General features: G+C 46.4%; 1 protein-coding gene across 1 annotated transcript; it reads right to left on the bottom strand.

The window, feature by feature from the left end:
• Positions 1-856: 856 nt before the first annotated feature.
• Positions 857-14,587, bottom strand: LOC144093890 (tubulin beta-4 chain-like). Its single transcript, XM_077627640.1, has 7 exons — positions 14,430-14,587; positions 13,573-13,681; positions 12,056-12,166; positions 3,427-3,671; positions 3,075-3,274; positions 1,151-1,587; positions 857-1,030 (listed from the first exon to the last, which is right to left on the bottom strand). Exons 1-7 carry the CDS (start codon positions 14,484-14,486, stop codon positions 858-860), a joined length of 1,332 nt encoding a protein of 443 aa, XP_077483766.1. The 5' UTR covers positions 14,487-14,587; the 3' UTR covers position 857.
• Positions 14,588-19,923: the final 5,336 nt, after the last annotated feature.

The following is a 19,923-nucleotide window of genomic DNA, read 5'->3' as shown; positions in this document are numbered from 1 at the left end:
AGGGATTCTGAATCAATAGCGCAGAATTCAACACGGACAATGTTCGTTGAGTGTTAAGGGTTGAGGGCTCCTCACAGTGGCGAATCGCCAAAGCCTTTGACGACGAACCTTTCTGCGCAGCGTCCCGGGTTAGGGCTATGCCGCTCACAGAAGGACGAGATATGGGCCTTGTGGTTCGATCGCTACAGGTTCAGCAGCCCCGAGGAGCTGGACTATTGCTGAACAATTGGTCAAGCAGCCTCAAATGCCACTTGATGTCCTGTCGGCGTCTTCTCAACGTGTTTTCCTTCCAATTAGAAGAGCCTCTCAAGGAAAGGGATTCGATCGTCCTAGTATTGACGAAGATCCCGTCACTGAAATTTTTGTTCAAGATCGTAAAAATGAGAGACAAAAGATGATGGCTAGATAATACGCCAAAAACCTCAGTCAAGTAACACTGAGAATAAGCAAAATGTATTCTCCGTAGCGATGTTCTACAAACCGGCTCGTCTCATATCTGTTTCGACAGCACAGAGAATTTGCCACATCATCAGACAGGAAGTATCCGAGAACAATAATAGCTCATCAAAACTTGTTTTCCTTAAGATCACCTTGCGCTCGCTCTAAAAGTGGTTCGATGAGAAGATTTTAACAGATTTCAGAGTTTCGTCAAAATGCCGAAAACGCAAGTCACACGGCTATTTACAGATGTGCGCACATTGCAATACAGTAAGGTTTAGCTGCTCTGCGTGACCATCCTTGTGACGCAGTCCGGGCCTACGACATAAATAAAGTGCACAAGCACCTGGCTCAAAAAGAAGGATCCATGACAAACAAACACTTTATTGTAAACCAAAAAAAAAGGCACTGCACACAAACTAGGCCTCTGCCTGGGTCTCCTCGAATTCCCCCTCGTCCTCATCTGGGGCCTCCTGGTACTGTTGGTATTCTGACACCAGTTCGTTCAAGTTGAACTCTGCCTCGGTGAACTCCAACTCGTCCATGCCCTCTCCGGTGTACCAGTGCAGAAAGGCCTTGCGGCGGAACATAGCTGAAAAAATAATAATATATCAAGCAGGCGGGGTCACACTCCTAGAACTGTCCCCGAAAAGTACCTACAATGAAAGCATGTGCTTTTAAGAAGCACTTTCAAATCAAACACGATGGTCACCTGTAAACTGCTCGGAGATCCGCCTGAAAAGCTCTTGAATGGCTGTGCTGTTCCCAATGAAAGTAGCCGACATCTTCAGACCTCGAGGCGGTATGTCACAGACAGCTGTCTTTACATTGTCCGGGATCCATTCAACGAAGTGACTCGACTGCTTGTTCTGGATGTTGAGCATCTGGTCATCGACTTCCCGCATGCTCATTCGGCCTCTGAAGACTGCAGCAACTGTCAGGTAACGACCGTGGCGGGGGTCGCAAGCAGCCATCATGTTTTTGGCATCGAACATCTGTTGCGTCAGCTCCGGCACAGTCAGAGCCCGGTACTGCTGGCAGCCGCGGGACGTGAGTGGAGCAAAGCCAGTCATGAAGAAGTGGAGGCGAGGGAAGGGCACCATGTTAACGGCCAGCTTGCGAAGATCAGCATTCAGCTGCCCAGGAAATCTGTGAGGAATGGGACGGTGCTTGATTAGAAGCCCGCTTAATTCACAAGGGGAGAGAGAATTTATGTTGGGCGCTCTTGTTTGGAAGCAGTCAGAACAAGATTGTGGTAAGATTATGGAGCAGCTACAATGGTCAGTGGAGGCATCTTGTAGAATGTCGCGATTGTTGCCGCTGTTCATTCAAAGCTTTTGAATATCGGGTCATCAAATTTGAAATTCAGTTCTCTTCACGCCAGTGCAGACAACGAAGCCCAATGAAAGAACGAACTCATGGAAATTTCAGAAGTGACATAGTTTACACTTTGCCAGTCTGTTCTAGAGAACATTGAAACTGCATGCCTCTTATTTGCCTCAGCCAAATTACAACGGCGGAGAAGCAAACCAGCCCCAGTCAGATAACAAGATTTCTTCTGTTGCTGTTTCGATTCATTGGCAAAATCACAAAAAAATAAAAATGGATTCTTCACATGGTCACTGCTTCGTATCCAGCTTCAAAGGTTATACAAATTACTACATTAGGAAAACATCGATGGGTATTAACTTCACCGGTCTGCCAGTTGTCGTGGCACTTTAAAATTATGTGATCGTTCTGCAGGCCCTAAAACACCATCCCCCAACAATGGCAACCAGTATTCCATACTGACTGCTCAGCAGGCTAATGTGGCTCCCAACTTCCTCAGAAAGTGCCACTATTTATCGAAGAAAAAATTCCATACCAAAACGTGGGAATTTGTATTCCCTTTTCCCGAAGAGAAAACGGGGATAAATGATTTCACTGTACGTGAGGCTTTATATAAAGGTCCTGTACTCTAGGATTAAGGAGCTGAACGAGATAAATGTGCGCTTTATAAATGAGAAACAGTTCAATAAGCATTCCCCACTGACACACACCTAAATTATTTCCAAGAGATTTGAGATGTTTGCTTTGTGAACAGAGTAGTTTTTAATCATTTACAGCGCGAGGCCTTAATTTACCTTTTCGCCTCATGAGTTTCTGAGGTACAGTGGTTAAACACGGACATTTTATTCCCAATGTGTGCAATCGCATGCCATAGATTAGGCGCCACTCCATTATTCCCGACGACAGCCGCCTTCTCGTTATTGCTGCCGTTGCCAAATTCACTTTCCTTGAAGTGCTTTTCAAAGCTTCCTTGAGCAGCTGCTTGGCTGGCTATAGCAGTTGCGGTGTTTGTTAGTTTTTATGCGGACGGTGAGGGTGCTTTTATTTGCTTTCTTGCTCGTCATTGTGTTTTCTGAAAATATCGCCACCACATGCACTTTATACATGGAGATTAGCTGTAGTGTATTACTCTAAATATTTTGTAAAAGACCTTAGCGACCGCAGTCTTTGCAGTGCTTGTTCCATAATGAACCGATCACTACCGTCGGAACTAGCAATTCGGCGGATGCTGTCGACCTCTTTGGGCTCTTTATGAACATGCATGAGGCGCTTAAGTTACCCCTTGAACGAAGCTGCGAAATACTTACCTCAGGCATGTGGTCACACCCGACATCGTTGCAGAAACCAAGTGGTTAAGGTCTCCGTAGGTGGGAGTCGTGAGCTTAAGCGTCCGGAAGCAGATGTCGTAGAGTGCTTCGTTGTCGATGCAGTAGGTCTCGTCGGTGTTTTCCACAAGCTGATGCACTGACAAAGTAGCATTGTAGGGCTCGACGACAGTGTCCGAAACCTAGAGGTAGCCGCAGGAAGAGAATGAGAACTTTGTGCATAACGACTAATCATCAAAATTCAAGGAAGACGCCTTATAAAGCAAGGCCAAAATGTCATGTTTGATTTGTTTCAAAGATGCTGAAATTGGGTCCTGCAGATAATGTCACACACCTTTGGAGAGGGCACTACACTGTAGGTGTTCATGATGCGATCGGGGTACTCTTCACGGATCTTCGAGATGAGCAGTGTGCCCATGCCAGATCCAGTACCACCGCCCAGGGAGTGGGTCAGCTGGAATCCCTGCAGGCAGTCACAGGATTCCGCTTCCTTGCGCACAACGTCGAGCACCGAGTCCACTAGTTCAGCACCCTCGGTGTAGTGGCCCTTGGCCCAATTGTTGCCAGCGCCATTCTGACCTGAAGGGGCGGGTTGTGAAAGGCGTATACTTGCACAAACTGTATCCTGAAGAAAATCAGTACTGGAATAGGCAATAAAGGCAAGCCACTCAGAGACAGAGATCTCCACCGAGGCACTCTTTGTAAACATAGAGGGTGATGGCTGCGTTGTGAGTAGACGCACGACCTGGACAACATTATCATTCGTCATCATCTGCAAAACGCGGCACCTACAAAGCCATAACCTTCATCGCCTTCTCGGTTTGGCGGAGATCCCGGAAAGTTATTTTGAAATAAGAGATGCTTTTCGGGATTTGATAAAAGAAATTAATGTTGTCGCACGAAGGAGTAGCATATCTGTATTGGACCACGAGATTCCGATTCGCATCTGTCTAGGGTCAGATTTGAAATTTTTGCTTGTTGTTCAGGGTCTGCAGTCTGCTGCATCACACTATCCTTGTCCATTTTGTCGAGCAAACCCACAGACAAGGTGCTCAGTTCTGACAAGTAACAGGAGCTTTAATGAGCCTCCTTTGATCCGCACTCTCGAGAACATGAAAGCTGATTGCTGCGCAGAGGCGAACGGGATGAAAAACGTGCCATTGTTTAACTTCGGCTCTAATTTAGTAATTCCTGATGTATTGCACATGAAGTTAAGAATAGTTAACTGCCTTGTAGATGGATTGCTTTCAGAAGCAGAAGACAGATTACCGTAAAAAAGTCCGCAACCCACGTTGTATGACCATACACGTTCAGGACATCGTTGACGCCATAAATAACTGTGGGATTAAATTTCACGTCTGGGAAACCAATGAAGGAAACAAGGGAAAAACATTCACGTCGGTATCGGGGGGCGATTGTGAGCGCCTGCTGCAAGCTTTGCCTGAAAAACTGGCCGGGAAATTGCACCCTCAAACAGAGGAAAAAACTTTGCTCCTTTGGAAGCTTATGCGGAAAATTTTGTACCACCTGGAAAATGATATTGAAGGTCGCTGCATAGAAAGAGAAACCTCAGAATTATTTCACACGTTCTTAGAATTAGGGGCCCAAGGTTGCAAAGGCTATGGTGGCGATAGAGTTACGCCGTACATTCATATTCTGGCGCACCACGCTTCCGCAAAGCACGAAAGGTTCAATTGCCTTGGTTGAATTTCAAGCCAAGGGTTAGAGGAAAAAACGACGTCCTAGAGCATCTACACCATGGGAAGTCTAACATGTGGAATGCAGCCGCTGACGCTCTCAAGCTGGCGAAAAGGCTTGAAGTGAGTGAGAATATCAGACTAAGCCGTGCATATAAAAAGCGGGACCAAGAGTACTGGTTTGAGGGACGTATTCAAGAGACACGGGCGAAGAGGCTACGCTGTGCAGATGAAAAAGTGAGCGAAGGAAACTGTCTACAAAATGTGGACGACATGAATGAAGGAGAATTGCGCACGGAGCTTCGGGCTATGGGAATGTCGACGAAAGTCAAATCAATAGAAAAACTTCGCAACCTTGTAAGGAAAGAAAGAGAAAAGCAATGATTGTAGTCATAGGAGGAGGTAACTGTTATGTGGTGAGATGTGCCTTTTAGTTTTGCGTGTTTCCTCCTGTATTTATAGTGCTGTGTTGTACCTCTAGTTAGAAAGTGCATCACTGCTTGAAGATGAAGAGTAATGTTCCTGATGCCTTATGTAACCTGCTTCTAAAGGAGTGTTCGGTGTGTACTAAAAATAGTGTATTTGTATTATGTGACTGTTTACCTGCCATATATGCCCTGAGCAATTTTTTGGTGTAATATAAATGTGATATGTGTGTTTTGTAAGTATTCCCGTTGTCACTTTTAAACTGATCTTTTGGCTTGTCTTTTGCGTAAAAAAATTCTTTTATGTAAACAAACCATGGATAACAGATTTATAACGCAATCAGTACAGCTAGAAAAAGTACTTGGGGGGGTGTGCTTTGAAAATGAACATGCACACACGCCTTTAAGTTCTGCGGGGCAGCAGGAAAACATTTTGCAGCGAATTTAAGAAAACTGATTGGTCGTATCGGGCGTAGATCATATGATACTGGCATCAAGTGCACAATGCGCACAAACAGGCTCGAGAAAAGTGACGACAGCAGAACTACGCACATTCAATGCCATCGTTTATGTTCATTTGTATGTCCTTCTTTGCTGACTCATTTTGTTTGGCAACCGATTAAAAGTTTGCCTTGTTCTTTATTCTTTTCGCAAAGTGTTGCTTCTTTTGTATGCCATGTTGCTGTGAAGTGTGTTTAGTTATATTCATATTCGTTACGTTTGGAGTGCATCGTTCTGGTTGTACATGTAACATGAACACAAGGTAATCACGCTATGTGATTCTGACTGTACACATTCTGTTTCCAAATGTTGTATAAAAAGTGTATAATAAAATATTTTATGTCGGCACTATAGCCCTTGTCCTTGCCTTTTTGCGGGGAAGTTATAACCCTTCCGCACCAGCTATCAGATAGTGTGACAAGTGCAAGTTTATTGACAGCGACGCCATGAAAATAGACCTATTACATTTGCTCGATTTCCTCCCCAAGGTGCAAAGGAGAAAAGAAATATAATCTCCAGTGCTTCGAATATTACTGTAAACGTAACAGATCACTTCCCATGAGTGTTATCGTTATGAAGGCTTCCCCTTCATTCATGGTAATTTGCTGACATTGTGCTTTCCGCTACGTGCTATAATGACATCCCCGCCTGCTATAATGACATCCCCGCCCATTTGATATTCTCATTAACTTTGTAACATAGAATACAATTCGTGACTTATATTATTGGTATACATTCCTTTTTAGCGTCTGGTTATTTTTGTTGCGCTCTACCTCTCTATTACAATTGTATTTGGTTTGATTTACCAAACGCTGCTGCTTCCAAAGTAAGCGATAGTATTGTTCAGTGCAGTATAATTAGTTTTTCACCTGACCACAGAAATCAAAGCTGCTGCAGGCAGAGTAACCTGGGAACTGGGAAAAGCTACAATGAAATTATACAAATTAGTTCCATTACAGGCTATGAGGGACAGCGCACTGGAGCGCTTCGAACTAATTCGACCCCCCGGGGGTAAACAGCCGGAGCGTTGTTGCATTTCGCGTACGCTGAAATGTGGGCATAGCGGCTGGGTCCTGAGCCGGCCTCACATCACCCGGCACCCTGTGCAAGACTTTGCCACCCCCCCCACCCGCCCCTCTCTCTCTCTTTGAATGTATTTGTGGGGGTGTTTCTCTTGATTTTTATTGGCCGTCCTAACGGGGGGCACTTCTAGTTTTCATTCTTTTAACAGTCTCAATGTAGTATTTGTACTGGCGTGGGCAGGACACTTATTTGTTTTTTATTTTTCTTCCCCCTCTAATTTATACCCCTTGACATCCTTTGATCTTGCTATTGGCGGTCAATTTTTTACACGTTTTCATAGCATTTTGAAGAAGATGAATCTTAAAAGCATGCTGCTTGCGATAACGCAACTCATCTATTATACTGGTGAAAAAGAAAAATTTATTGCTTAAAATTATTACAGCCCAGCCTCAAAGGACAGATGCAAACGTTCTTCAAAGGAGGCTGTCAAGACAGTCGCTTCAGACGATTGATATGACATCGCGACTAACCCTGTTAATCCGTGGTTAACCCTCTTGCACCTTGCGGCCCCTTGCGATGTCACTCTGGGAGGTGCGGGAGAATTAAATGCGATATCATGACAATCGGCCGACGAAGCAGCGTAGCAGCGACTGGCAGCGTAGCGGCTGGCAGTGCCGCAAACTGCGACAGCCACCATATTTACCATTTATATATACCGTTATGAAATGCTTCCTTGATGACGTCCATGTAAAAGCGCTTTTACGTAGCCCAGAAGTGGACACAATTAAATTCACCAATTTGTTTGCAAAAATGAAAAAAAGTTGGCGGTATCTTGCGGTATCTTTAAAAGCGAAGTTTCGTACCTCAAAAGCGAAGCCTCACTTTTTCAGTTGTGTTACACAGGATGGATCCCGGCAATACATCATGCATGCATATTACAGAAGTCGGAATGAAAGAACAGCAAAAAAAAAGTCGCCAATAGCTGCAGCAATAAAAGTATGAATAGTGATCATGCGTGAAATTTTTCATTCATACATTCATACAAATATATTTTCTATAGAAACGAGCACATTTATTAAAATTAGTTGACCAAAACAAAAGGTTCTGAACCCAGGTTAGAACTCTAAGTGCAAACTCGAGTCACCATATTCGGACAACGCTAGAGTCACTAATTTGAAAGCATTACAGGTGAACGTGACAGTAACAACCTGAACGTCTATCTAGACGCTATTTGCTTCTAGACTCCGAATTCTGTGTTCGGCCCGACAACAGCTGAACAGCTTCAGAATGTTTCTGAGTAAAGCTGTATCAAATTTTCTTAAATAAGTATTAAAAGAATAAACTTAAACATTTATATCCGCGAATACATTTTAATGTCGGCCGTTTGAATGCCGCTACGCTCTTTAAAAGTAACAAGAATAGCTAAAATTCAGGCGAGCTAGCTCTTATACCCTAATATATTATGATCACACGCCCCAATAAACTTTTTAGATAATAGCAAAGGGCTGACAATTTGCAAAGTCTCTCCACGACAAGCATATATGAACAGCCACGAATATTTTATGTAGCTGCGTTAATGCATGGTCATCGTAACAACCTTCTTTATTTAAAGTTCCGGTCGAGACACTGGGTTTGAGCTCTGACATGTTTTCTTGTCTGCAAGGCAAAAGTCACCCGATAAAAAGGTAAGCGTCGAAATGGACGCAACTTCAGCAGTCCGAACCATTTCTGCAGCGTAGCACGGTGCCGGGCGCCATCTTTCATATTTTAGGCAATATCACGTTTCAATTAAAAGGCCTCAGGAAGCTTCTCGATCAAAGCTATGCCAGATCGTTGCACACCATTTTAAACACCATATATTTGGGTACCTAAAGCTGGGAAGCATTTTCGATATCTATCCGTGTTACGGTGCTATACAGTTTCAAAGTCTGGAAAAATGCCAAACTTTGGCCCCCTCCCGTAGGCAGCATCGTATAATATTCAAACGCGCTGGGAAGCTCGTGTATTAATAGCACAGGACAGAAACTTCGGCACATTCCTCAGCTAAATGTATATTACACAAATCCCCGAAGCATTTTTGTAGGTGATTTTGTTCACATTTTACGACTTTTTTGTACCCCATCCCATTCAGTTACGCTCCCTGTTGCCGCCACTGCCGGTAGATGGCACAAGTAGTAGATGTCCCAGAAAGCTGGGCATGAAAGAAAGCCATGTCCTGGGCGGAAAAAACAATACCTATGCTGCGTGGTGGAGGTAGCGAGAAGAGAGATAAACAACGCTCAACACAGTTGAAGTTAACAGCTTGCGGAAGTTCCCGATAATGCGACGGGTGAAAGAAGTTGAAAATATATGTTCACGTCTGCAAACAATTCAACAAGTCATGACTCGCATTGTACTAGGCTACAGAACACAATCTCTCCAGCGAGTCCCTATGTAAAACGGGTGACAAATGACAATACCAGTTGTTGGGCGAGTTGGTGCTGACGATGATCCATAACAGCGCGACAGACGGGACAGAGAAGAGGAGACACAACACACAGCGCTGTGTGTTGTGTCTCCTCTTCTTTGTCCCGTCTGTCGCGCTGTTATGGATCATGACAAATGACATGAACACAGGGGAGGGAGAACCGCCAGTTGTGCTCATATCCTGTGTTATATCTGTCTGTAATATTTTGTTTTATGCCGGATTGTCCCCGCAGACGGCCGCCTTCCTTCCTTGTGTAATGCGCCACCTTTGCGTTTTGCTGAGTGATGTGGTGTTGTGTCAAATGCGGATGGAATTTTTTGTAGCGAGAGCTACGCTAGGCTATAGCCAGCGGCCCATTTCGGGTAAGCGTGTCTAGTCACTACTGCGCTTGAGCCACTAGTTGCACCGAGCAATAGGTGTTCCGCCGCTGCGTCGCGCCACACCTTTCCTTAAATTCGATTTTCATGTTTTCTTTTTTCTGGTTTCCATCCCGCCTTTATCCATTCGATCTAGTGCCCACCGAGACATATGAGACAGTTGCTGCTCCATTTCCTTTCCTAAAAAAAAAAAATGAGCCGCCGGCGCTCATTTGGTGCATTGGTGTTGACAACGTAGAGGCCGTTCATTTTTACGAAAGGAAAGGCGCACAACTGGCTCCCTGGGTCAGTGGACACCTCACTTTCGCTTTCATGCAACATGGCGTTGGCATGCAACTGGAAAAAATTAATGTGGATTAGCTCAGTTAATCTAGGGTATACAAAGCGAAAGGTGTCGGCGTTCACTGTGTTCTTGGCGTTGACGATGTTCTAGACGACGATGGAGTTGTACAAAGGAAGGGCGCATAACTGGCTGCCTGGATATGCGGACGCCTCATTCGTGATTTGATGCACGTGGCAGTGGTGGGAGAGAGATGGGGCCTGAATGCAATAGCGCTGACAGCGTTGTGGCTGACATGCGGCACTGCAGCAATAGCTAGGCCGCTGCGTTCGTTTGCTGATCAATATCTCGCGATCAACCATTAACTGCGTGCCACCTCCAAGGGTGGCAGGGAGGGCACGCTGCCTATCCAGTGTGGGGAACCCACGTGCATGAATGCGAGATTTAGGTCTCCACTGACCCACGGAGCCGGTTTTGCGCCGCGGTGGCTCAGTGGTTAGGGCGCTCGGCTACTGATCCGGAGTTCCCGGGTTCGAACCCGACAGCGGCGGCTGCATTTTTATGGTGGAAAAACGCTAAGGCGCCCGCGTCTTGTGCCATGTCAGTGCACGTGAAAGATCCCCAAGTGGTCGAAATTATTCCGGAGCCCTCCACTACGGCACCTCTTTCTTCTTTCACTCCCTCGTTTATCCTTTCCCTTACGACTCGGTTCAGGTGTCCAACGATATACGGGACAGATACTGCGCAATTTCCTTTCCCCAAAAACCAATTATTACATTTATTATTACGTCATTCCTTTCGTGAAAATGAACGGCCTTTTCAAAGTTGTCAACGCCAATGAACTATGAACACCGTCGGCTGACTAGTTTTGTTTGGTTTTTGAGGAAAGGAAATGACACAGTAACCGTCTCACATATCTCGGTGGACACCCGAACCGAGCCGTAAAGGAAGCGATAAAGGAGGGAGGGAAAGAAAAAAGAGAAAACTGAAAATTGAAAGTTGGATTTTGAGGAAAGGCGTGGCGCTGCGCAGCGGCGGACACATGTGGCTCGATGCTACTAGTGGCGCATGCTCAGTAGTGACTAGGGAGCGAGAACGAGAGAAATATGCGCGGTGAGCCGCGCGTTGTGACGTTATGTACTTCCTCGGAGCACCGCCACGGCGAAATCGCAAGTTTGCGGCCAGTAAAGCCATCACTTTCAAACCCCATTTGATTGCCTTCCGCACTTTGGATATGCAGCGCGTTCACCCTGCCTCTGTGGCAGGTTGCAGTTGATGATCGCGAGAGGTTGATCACCCAATGAACGCTGCGGCCTATTACTGCAGTGCCGCGTGTCTACCACGAAGTTATCAGGGCTAATGTATGCAGAGACCCACCGCGATGACTCAGTGGTTAGGGCGCTCAGCTACTGCTCCGGAGTTCCCGGGTTCGAACCCGACCGTGGCGGCTGCGTTTTTACTGAGGCAAAACGCTAAGGCGCCCGTAGGCTGTGCGATTTCAGAGCACGTTAAAGATTCCCAGGTGGTCGAAATTATTCCGGAGCCCTCCACTACGACACCTCTTCCTTTCTTCTTCACTCCCACCCTTATCCCTTCCCTTACAGCGCGGTTCAGGTGTCCAACGATATATGAGACAGATACTGCGCCATTTCCTTTCCCCAAAAACCAATTATTATTAATGTATGCAGCCCACATGTCTTCACCATCGTCACGTACCTCGAAGGGCGAGTGAAGCGTCCACTGACCCGGGGAGCCAGTTTACGCACTTCCTTAAGCGTCTAGAACGGTGTCCACGTCAATGAACACATTGAACGCCGACAGCTTTTGCCTTGTATATCCTCGATTCCAATTCATTTTATTTTCGAAATGGCCCATGTGTTCCCTCTCTCGTAATATGCTCTTTTCACGGCGCACTACATTCTTGATGAACCACCAAGCTTGCGTCTCAATCTTGGCGGCCTAGGTTTCGCAAGGAACTGATGAGAATGTTCATAGATCAAACTCAAATTACTTGATTGCGTGGCTTTATTAAACTGACTGCCACTCGGACTGGATTATACTGAGCGAGGATTCGCTGTGCGTACAGAGATGTGGGTACAAATTTAGCCAGTTGTGCGCTTTAAAGATTAGTCTATACTGTGCGCTCTTGTGGGAGTGTTTATGTAGTAGGTTTTAAGCCGAGAAGCCCCTTACCGAACACAAAGTTATCCGGCCGGAAGAGTTGTCCAAACTGTCCCGAGCGGACGGCGTCCATGGTTCCCGGCTCCAAGTCAACCAGGATGGCCCGAGGCACGTATTTACCTCCTCAAACAAAAAACAAATATCACTTAGCGGCAGCAAAGATACCGTGCAGTTATTACAAGTACCTGCGTCACAACAAAGCCAGTTAAAGAAATGAAAATGGAGCGCGCCAACTGTAGGCGTCATAGCAAATAAAAGCGGCACTACTAGGTCCTTGCGCCACCCTCCGGCCTTTAAACAGCAGATCCAGTTATATTTAATAATAAAATATTTAAATATCTTTCAGCAGAAAAACATAAGGTGAAATGTTGATAGATAAATTGAGATGGATCAAAATGATGTCACTACATTAACGTCCTGTTGCGACTCCTGTTTCGATTCTGTTCCGTATTACTAAAATTACAGTGTCCTATATGGGATTAACATTCCGAATTCTGTACATGGGCTGTCATCAACGCAGTAGTGCCGGCCTCTGGATAAATTTGCACCACCTCGGGTTACTTTACGCGCAATAAGAGCGCAGAACACACGGCTCTTTATGATCTCGCCTCCATAGAAATGCGTCCGCCGAATCATGGATGTCATGATCGAGCCCCTTCCAAATGAAGCACAGCGGCAGTATTAGCAAACATAGAGTTAAAAACTCCTTACAAACTCACTGCAGCAAGAGGAAACGTAGTAGAGGGGAGACGTACTATGTCTTCGTCAAACCTGACGAGGGAATTCAGAACCCGGGTTCGAACCCGACCGCGACGGCTGCGTTTTTATGGAGCGCCCGTGTGCTGTGCGATGTCAGTGCACGTTAAAGATCCCCAGGTGGTGGAAATTATTCCGGAGCCCTCCACTACGGCACCTCTCTCTCCCTTTCTTCTTTTACTCCCACCTTTATCCCTTCCCTTGCGGCGCGGTTCAAGTGTCCGCCGATATATGAGACCGACACTGCGCCATTTCCTTCCCCCAAAACCAATTATTATTATTATTATTAAAAACTCATTCGCGTTGTGAACATTCATTGCCTATGAGAAAAAAGCTTCTGGTCAAGAACCTTCAAGCTAATCCCTGCGGGACATGGGGCAATGCAACCTGAAAAGCTGCAATAGCCTAACATAACGTGCCGCAAGCAGAAGAGGTCACTAGACTTGCACTTCGACCTAACTAGGTTTGCGCGATCGGTTGTAGAATTTAAAGCTTGAAGAGCAAAGGCCTGCCGTTGAAGAAGCTCCATTGACAGGCCAGATGTCAGCTTAACAGCACAAACACCGCTATTAAGGCAGGACCGAGAATAAGGGACAACCATAGACACAGCGTTCGGTTTTGTCTTTCGTTTGCTGTTTCCGTTGAAGTCATGTGCCAAACGGCCCGGAAAATTTCCGTAATGCTTAGCAGTGCGAAACAGCCGCAAGGCAAGATCAACTCGACAGGGAAGCTTAAAAGTGAAATTATCAACCGCAATACAGCCAGATGCGTACCGGAGGCCTCATTGTAGTAGACATTGATGCGCTCCAACTGGAGGTCCGAATCGCCATGGTACGCCCCGCTTGGATCGATGCCATGCTCATCGGAAATCACCTCCCAAAACTGCAGACGGGAAAAGATTTCAGTAATCAGAGTGGCGTCACATCGTGCAGTGGCGGCAGTCAAAGCATATTTAGAGGCTGTAATTCACAGCGAAAGCAACATAACTGCTACAGTTCCACTTGTCAACTGGTTTTTGTAGTCAAATCTTCAACCGCCATCGATTCTCACCCGCCATGTGTCTTGCTGATGGCGGAAACCCGGCAGGGCCTAAGATCACTTGAGGCCTTTGAATTGCATCATACGCGAAAACTAGGTCGTGCGAAAAAAAATTCCGGCAAAGAATCCTCGCCCGTCGCTTTGCGGCAGTCATTTGCCATAAAACTGTTCCATGTCACCTCTCCGCCAAGACCTATTGTCTCGAATTTTTTACAACCGGGAATAAAGTATGAGCTATATGCCATAAAACAACAACAATATCTCAACGCTCTCAAAGCGCGAGCAGTAATTAAAAGGTCAGAGCGAAAGGAGTGGTCATGAACAAGAGATTCGATGAGCATTAGCTAGGGCTCAACATTGTCCAACGCAAAGAGGCCACAGCTTAGAACGAAAGCAGTACGTCTGGTAAAAGCCGCGACTGCTTTACAGGCGATTGCTTTCGCCCGTATCCTGAAACGAGATTCTAGTACGTGGCGTTTAGGACACAACGTAATCACCAACGTAAAACGCGCCGGGACCGGCACTGGGACAGAATGGCAACCGCGATCCCCTGAGCCGTGAAATAACCCGCGAGGTGGTAGAGGTGGCTTACCTTCGCCCCAATCTGGTTGCCACACTGGCCTGTCTGGATGTGTACTATCTCGCGCATGTTCGATGCCACTCCGAAACTCAGCTGTCAAGATGCCGACTGCCTGCCCGGGTCAAGGGTCCACGTATTTGTAGCCTTGCGCCGCATCAACGCTCACTTCTTCCTCAACTCTGTTCATATGTGTACGCGTGTCGACTAAATAGCGCATAAAGTAGTTCCGCAGCCTGTTCCTGCCATGGTAAATGCGTTTGAGAGCTTATATATAAGGCCTTCAGTTCACGTACAGGATGCCGTGTAAAGGATATGCGCCGTACAACGCGAACTATTTTTCGTTTCGCAAAGCTTCCGGCACAACGGGGTTCTCTCAACTGGCTGCAGGGGCAAACTCGGCCTCTTCAACTTTCTTTTCTCGGTGCTCGAAATTGGTTTCGCTCGAAAGAACAACGTGCATTCTGCAGCATAATTTTTTCAGTTTTCTAACCTTTCGATTTGTGCGCGTGCGGTCGGTTCTAAAGTTTGAATGTTACCGACCGATTGGAAAACTTTATTTTATCATCATCATCATCAGCAGCAGCAGCCTGACTGTAGCCCCAAGAGGTTAGAGACCTGACTCCAGGGCCTCATTATCTGTTCCAATCGGGGTTGCCTGGTCGATCAGTCTGCGCTGGTCATCCTGGTTTGTGCTCTCGAAACAGTGGCTTCCCATTGGGAGGAAGGGGTTGGGTGTGGGTATGGGAGGTTGGGTTGGGGGTTTGGGTGGGTCATTATCATCATCGTCGTCATCAGCCCAAACTACGCTCACTGCAGGACAAAGGCTTCTCCCATGGCTCTCCAATTATTCCTGTCCTTTGCCAGCTGCGCCCACCTTATGCCTGCAAACCTCTTAATCTCATCCGCCCACCTAACCTTCTGCCAAACGTTGCCAGGTTCAGATTGGGTGGCTATGTGCCAATATATGCATGGTGAACAGCAAGCTATTAACACAGACAATTTGCGCAGAAATTGTTCATCCGGGCAGTGATTTTACTAGGTATAATAATCGATACTTTTGATGGATCATGGAATTCTTTAGTAAATGTGGATTCACAATACGGGCCTCTTGCCGTTCCTTGGTCCGGGCGGCGTTCTGCTTTCGGTGCGTTAGGTATGCACACTGCCCGCGGACAATTGTCTGATGTTGGTGAACGTAGCACGGCGACTGGCCGTGCGTATGCCTAATCCACTTACAGCCGCTTGCTCCGACCTCCAGCACCACAGGTGCTGATAACAGGATTAGACATGCGCATCAAATTTCACTGTGCGACGTTCACCAACATGGCAGCCAAGGATCCGGGGTCCGCCGTCAGAAAAAAGGATATCGGAATTTCTGCTGGAACCCCTGGTGCGCAGATAACCGGGGCCAATGTACCCTGTCCAATCCCCCACCGTGGGTACGTACCATTCAACCAGAGGCCAAAATCATCATCATTATCATCATCATCATCATCAACCGGGGCCAGGCCAGATACGGGCCAGGCGCGAACTCAACGAACTGAAAGGAGAACGTCACGCGAAGCCTGTTTCGCGACACAAAAACTGGTCTCCAGATTTTCTTTTTTGTAATTGTCGAGTTTAACATCTCGAACCGACACATGGGGTATGAGGAACACTGCAGTGGAGGGCTGCAGAATAATGTAGCCCAAATGGGGATCTTTAACATGCGCCACTTGTCGCTGCAGCACACGGGCATTTTTGTATTACGCCTCCATCGAAATATGGCCGCCGCGGCAGGAATCGAACTGGCGACCTTGGTATCAACAGACGACCGCCAAAGGCACTGCGGCGTCTCCGATATGGGGTTCATTGTGTAAACAGACCTTAACATAACGTAAGAGGAACAAAATTAGAGCCTTCCTCAATAGCCATGGATATCCGCATACCTAGTGTACAAAACTAAGAGAAAAATGCTTGCATTTGAGCCTTCTCCGTGCTGTGCATCAAAACAGGTGTTTAAAAACACTTCCTGTGAATTAAACATCAGGCCCCAGCAGCAAAACAGACAATTCCTTACCAGCATTTGTAACGGTGGCAAGCTGAGTGCGATTTGGTACGGGCCTCCTTACGCTCGAAATTGTTCATTAACTGGATTAAATATGCTGAGGATTTTTTGTGAGAGCATGACTGTGACCCCTATCTCGCGAAATTCAGTACATACAATTTTAACAGCTTTTCAGAGTATGTTGCACAGCTTGCGCGTTGCTTCCCGCGTTAAGGCTTCCAAGATGCCCGCAGCATCGAGCAGGCGTTTCCATTACGCTCGTTCAACCAGGATCTGTTGTAACGATACTCACGCATTGTAAAAACGAAGTGAGTACACAAAAAGAGACGCGACTACAGTGAGGAGAGCACTGGATTTGTCGTAATGTCTTCCCTTCTGCCGTAACATGGGCTTACGTTTTGCGCTTGTATATTTACAAATGCGACACCTACCCCAAACCCGATCTGCGCTGAATAATAATAATAATTGTTTTTTTTGGGGAAAGGAAATGGCGCAGTATCTGTCTCATATATCGTTGGACACCTGAACCGCGCCGTAAGGGAAGGAATAAAGGAGGGAGTGAAAGAAGAAATGAATAGGTGCCGTAGTGGAGGGCTCCGGAATAATCTCGACCACCTGGGGTTCTTTAACGTGCACTGACATCGCACAGCACACGGGCGCCTTAGCGTTTTTCCTCCATAAAAACGCAGCCGCCGCGGTCGGGTTCGAACCCGGGAACTCCGGATCAGTAGTCGAGCGCCCTAACCACTGAGCCACCGCGGCGGGCACCTGCACTGAAGGAGTAGGTGATTTGTAGTCAACCGTGTTTGGTTGTCGTTGGTCTCGCAAGGTTAATGACTAACTCCCATAAAGAGGGATCAGCTCAGAATCCGGCGAAGGCCAAGAAGTGCGTAAAAAGTGTGCCTTATATTATTTAAAGGAAATTTGAGTTTTTAGAGATGAACACATCGCGGAACGTCGCAAACCTCGTCTTCCTCATCTTTGGGTGAATCATGAGCTTGCCGTTAAAAAATATAAACACTGATCGAACTGTTCGTTTATGCGGTTGAATGTAAGTAAATAAATGTTATTTGACTCATTCATTCGTTGTGCTTACCCAAATGAAGCTTTAGAATTTGCATACGCTCGGAGTGCCTTGTGCTTGTAAGTAAATGGAACGAGGAAAACTCTACGGACGAGGATGATGAGCGCAGTGTAGGTCGTAATTTCTAATCTGTAGCATATTTCCTTGCCCCATGTGATGCCTAGCATTTCCTGTATGCTGAGAAAGAATTTGATATATATATATATATATATATATATATATATATATATATATATATATATATATATATATAGCAAGCGGCTCTTTTAGGGGGAGGGGCAGAAATTCTGTAACATATACTATTGTTTCTGGTATACAGTCTGCGAGTTATACATGCTAAAAAATTTATATTTTGCGCTTTGCGGACCATCTGTATATATGCACTGCACAGCATTTTTTCCTTTTCAGCATCGCTGAATGTGGCACAAAGTTCGCGAAGCTTACTCTATTGCCACGTTTTGTGATACTTGAACTGCGCCAAATATAATTTTATGTGCTGTTCGCACGCCTGATTCTGATAGTGTATGTAACGAGTGCGGAAAGTCTAGTATTTTTTTTTCTCATCAGCCTTCTCCAGACTCATACGTTCCAGAACCCAGGTATGTGTAGTCTTTATTATTCGTCACACTATTCAAATGTGTGCAAGCTATGTCACCACAACGCGGATCTCAACCATATATATTGGAAATGCCCTTTTGCCCCCCTGGAGGGAAAAAATTCTGTCGCTTGACCAATGGGAGGCTCTCCTATTCAGCACCGATCTGATGATTCAGACAAAGGTCGTACAACTGGCCGAAGACGCCGCCACAAGCCAGGACATTCTGGCTGTCGTTTAGGCGAGGGGCCTAAAGCCTCTCAAACTGTTGGAAATAAAAGTTTTACAATCCATATGCAGCCAAAATTGTGTGTTGCGGACTATACACTGCGTGCGGACTGTATACCGGATATTACGGTAAGGCGATAAAAATGCAACGAGTTCCACTCCAGTAGTGCACGAGTTGTCGCCGAATTTCGCGTTACACTGCCGCGACCTGGATGCTATTTGACCACGAAAATCCTCGCAGTCGCCGACGGCAACAGATGGCACAGATCCTTGACAGTAACCTCGACTCGCAGACAATCAGTCGTAATTACACCAGCGGTAGCCCCATCGAGAAGGCTTCCCAAATATTCCGCCATGGGGGTACCAGCTGAGAACCACTTACCATGACATGGGCTCTACACACCGGGAATCAAATCACGAACGCCACAGCTCGCGGTCATAAAACCAAGCGGTAGTCGACGAAATGGGAACCTATCCTGTAATGAAAACGTACTACGGAGACATACTTGAGCCCCTCGGGGACATCAGGAAGCGCTTTCCTACCTGCCATGCAAAACTTGGAATGATCACTTAAGCTCCGCCCTAAGGGTATAACGCGGTAATGCAATCGGTTAATTACCATATATGCAGACGGTCGTTCTCTACTTTGCATCCAAAAATACCTGGGCATTCTACCTGGGCAATCAAGAGCTTGCGATTTTTCACTCGCAACACCGAAAACACGAACATCGGTACTGGATTTTCGGGTGAACGGGGCCTTTACCGCTATCGCGTTAAGAGCTGGTGATGCTGACGCTAAACTGCTATAGAGACAAAAAGCTGTTTACCCCAGGCCCTAGCCGGAAAATTCGCTCCCGCCTCCAACCATAGGGCTTTCAGATCACGAAATCTCGCGTGGCTTCCAAAGCACCTACCCTCCGTTTCTGGGGACACCACGCTAAGGGATTCTGAATCAATAGCGCAGAATTCAACACGGACAATGTTCGTTGAGTGTTAAGGGTTGAGGGCTCCTCACAGTGGCGAATCGCCAAAGCCTTTGACGACGAACCTTTCTGCGCAGCGTCCCGGGTTAGGGCTATGCCGCTCACAGAAGGACGAGATATGGGCCTTGTGGTTCGATCGCTACAGGTTCAGCAGCCCCGAGGAGCTGGACTATTGCTGAACAATTGGTCAAGCAGCCTCAAATGCCACTTGATGTCCTGTCGGCGTCTTCTCAACGTGTTTTCCTTCCAATTAGAAGAGCCTCTCAAGGAAAGTGATTCGATCGTCCTAGTATTGACGAAGATCCCGTTCCTGAAATTTTTGTTCAAGATCGTAAAAATGTGAGACAAAAGATGATGGCTAGATAATACGCCAAAAACCTCAGTCAAGTAACACTGAGAATAAGCAAAATGTATTCTCCGTAGCGATGTTCTACAAACCGGCTCGTCTCATATCTGTTTCGACAGCACAGAGAATTTGCCACATCATCAGACAGGAAGTATCCGAGAACAATAATAGCTCATCAAAACTTGTTTTCCTTAAGATCACCTTGCGCTCGCTCTAAAAGTGG

The sequence above is a fragment of the Amblyomma americanum genome, chromosome 1, assembly GCF_052857255.1.
Source record: "Amblyomma americanum isolate KBUSLIRL-KWMA chromosome 1, ASM5285725v1, whole genome shotgun sequence".
Taxonomy (NCBI): domain Eukaryota; kingdom Metazoa; phylum Arthropoda; class Arachnida; order Ixodida; family Ixodidae; genus Amblyomma; species Amblyomma americanum.
Note: the sequence above shows the minus strand (reverse complement) of the source record. Positions and strands in the feature narration are given on the sequence as shown.

Excerpts from the sequence above, each read along its gene's own strand:
- LOC144093890 (XM_077627640.1), bottom strand. The coding sequence starts at position 14,486 with ATGCGCGAGATAGTACACATCCAGACAGGCCAGTGTGGCAACCAGATT. Across the intron at positions 3,672-12,055 it reads GCCGGATAACTTTGTGTTCG|GTCAGAATGGCGCTGGCAAC; the intron begins GTAAGGGGCTTC and ends CCGCCCCTTCAG. Across the intron at positions 1,031-1,150 it reads GATCTCCGAGCAGTTTACAG|CTATGTTCCGCCGCAAGGCC; the intron begins GTGACCATCGTG and ends TTATTTTTTCAG.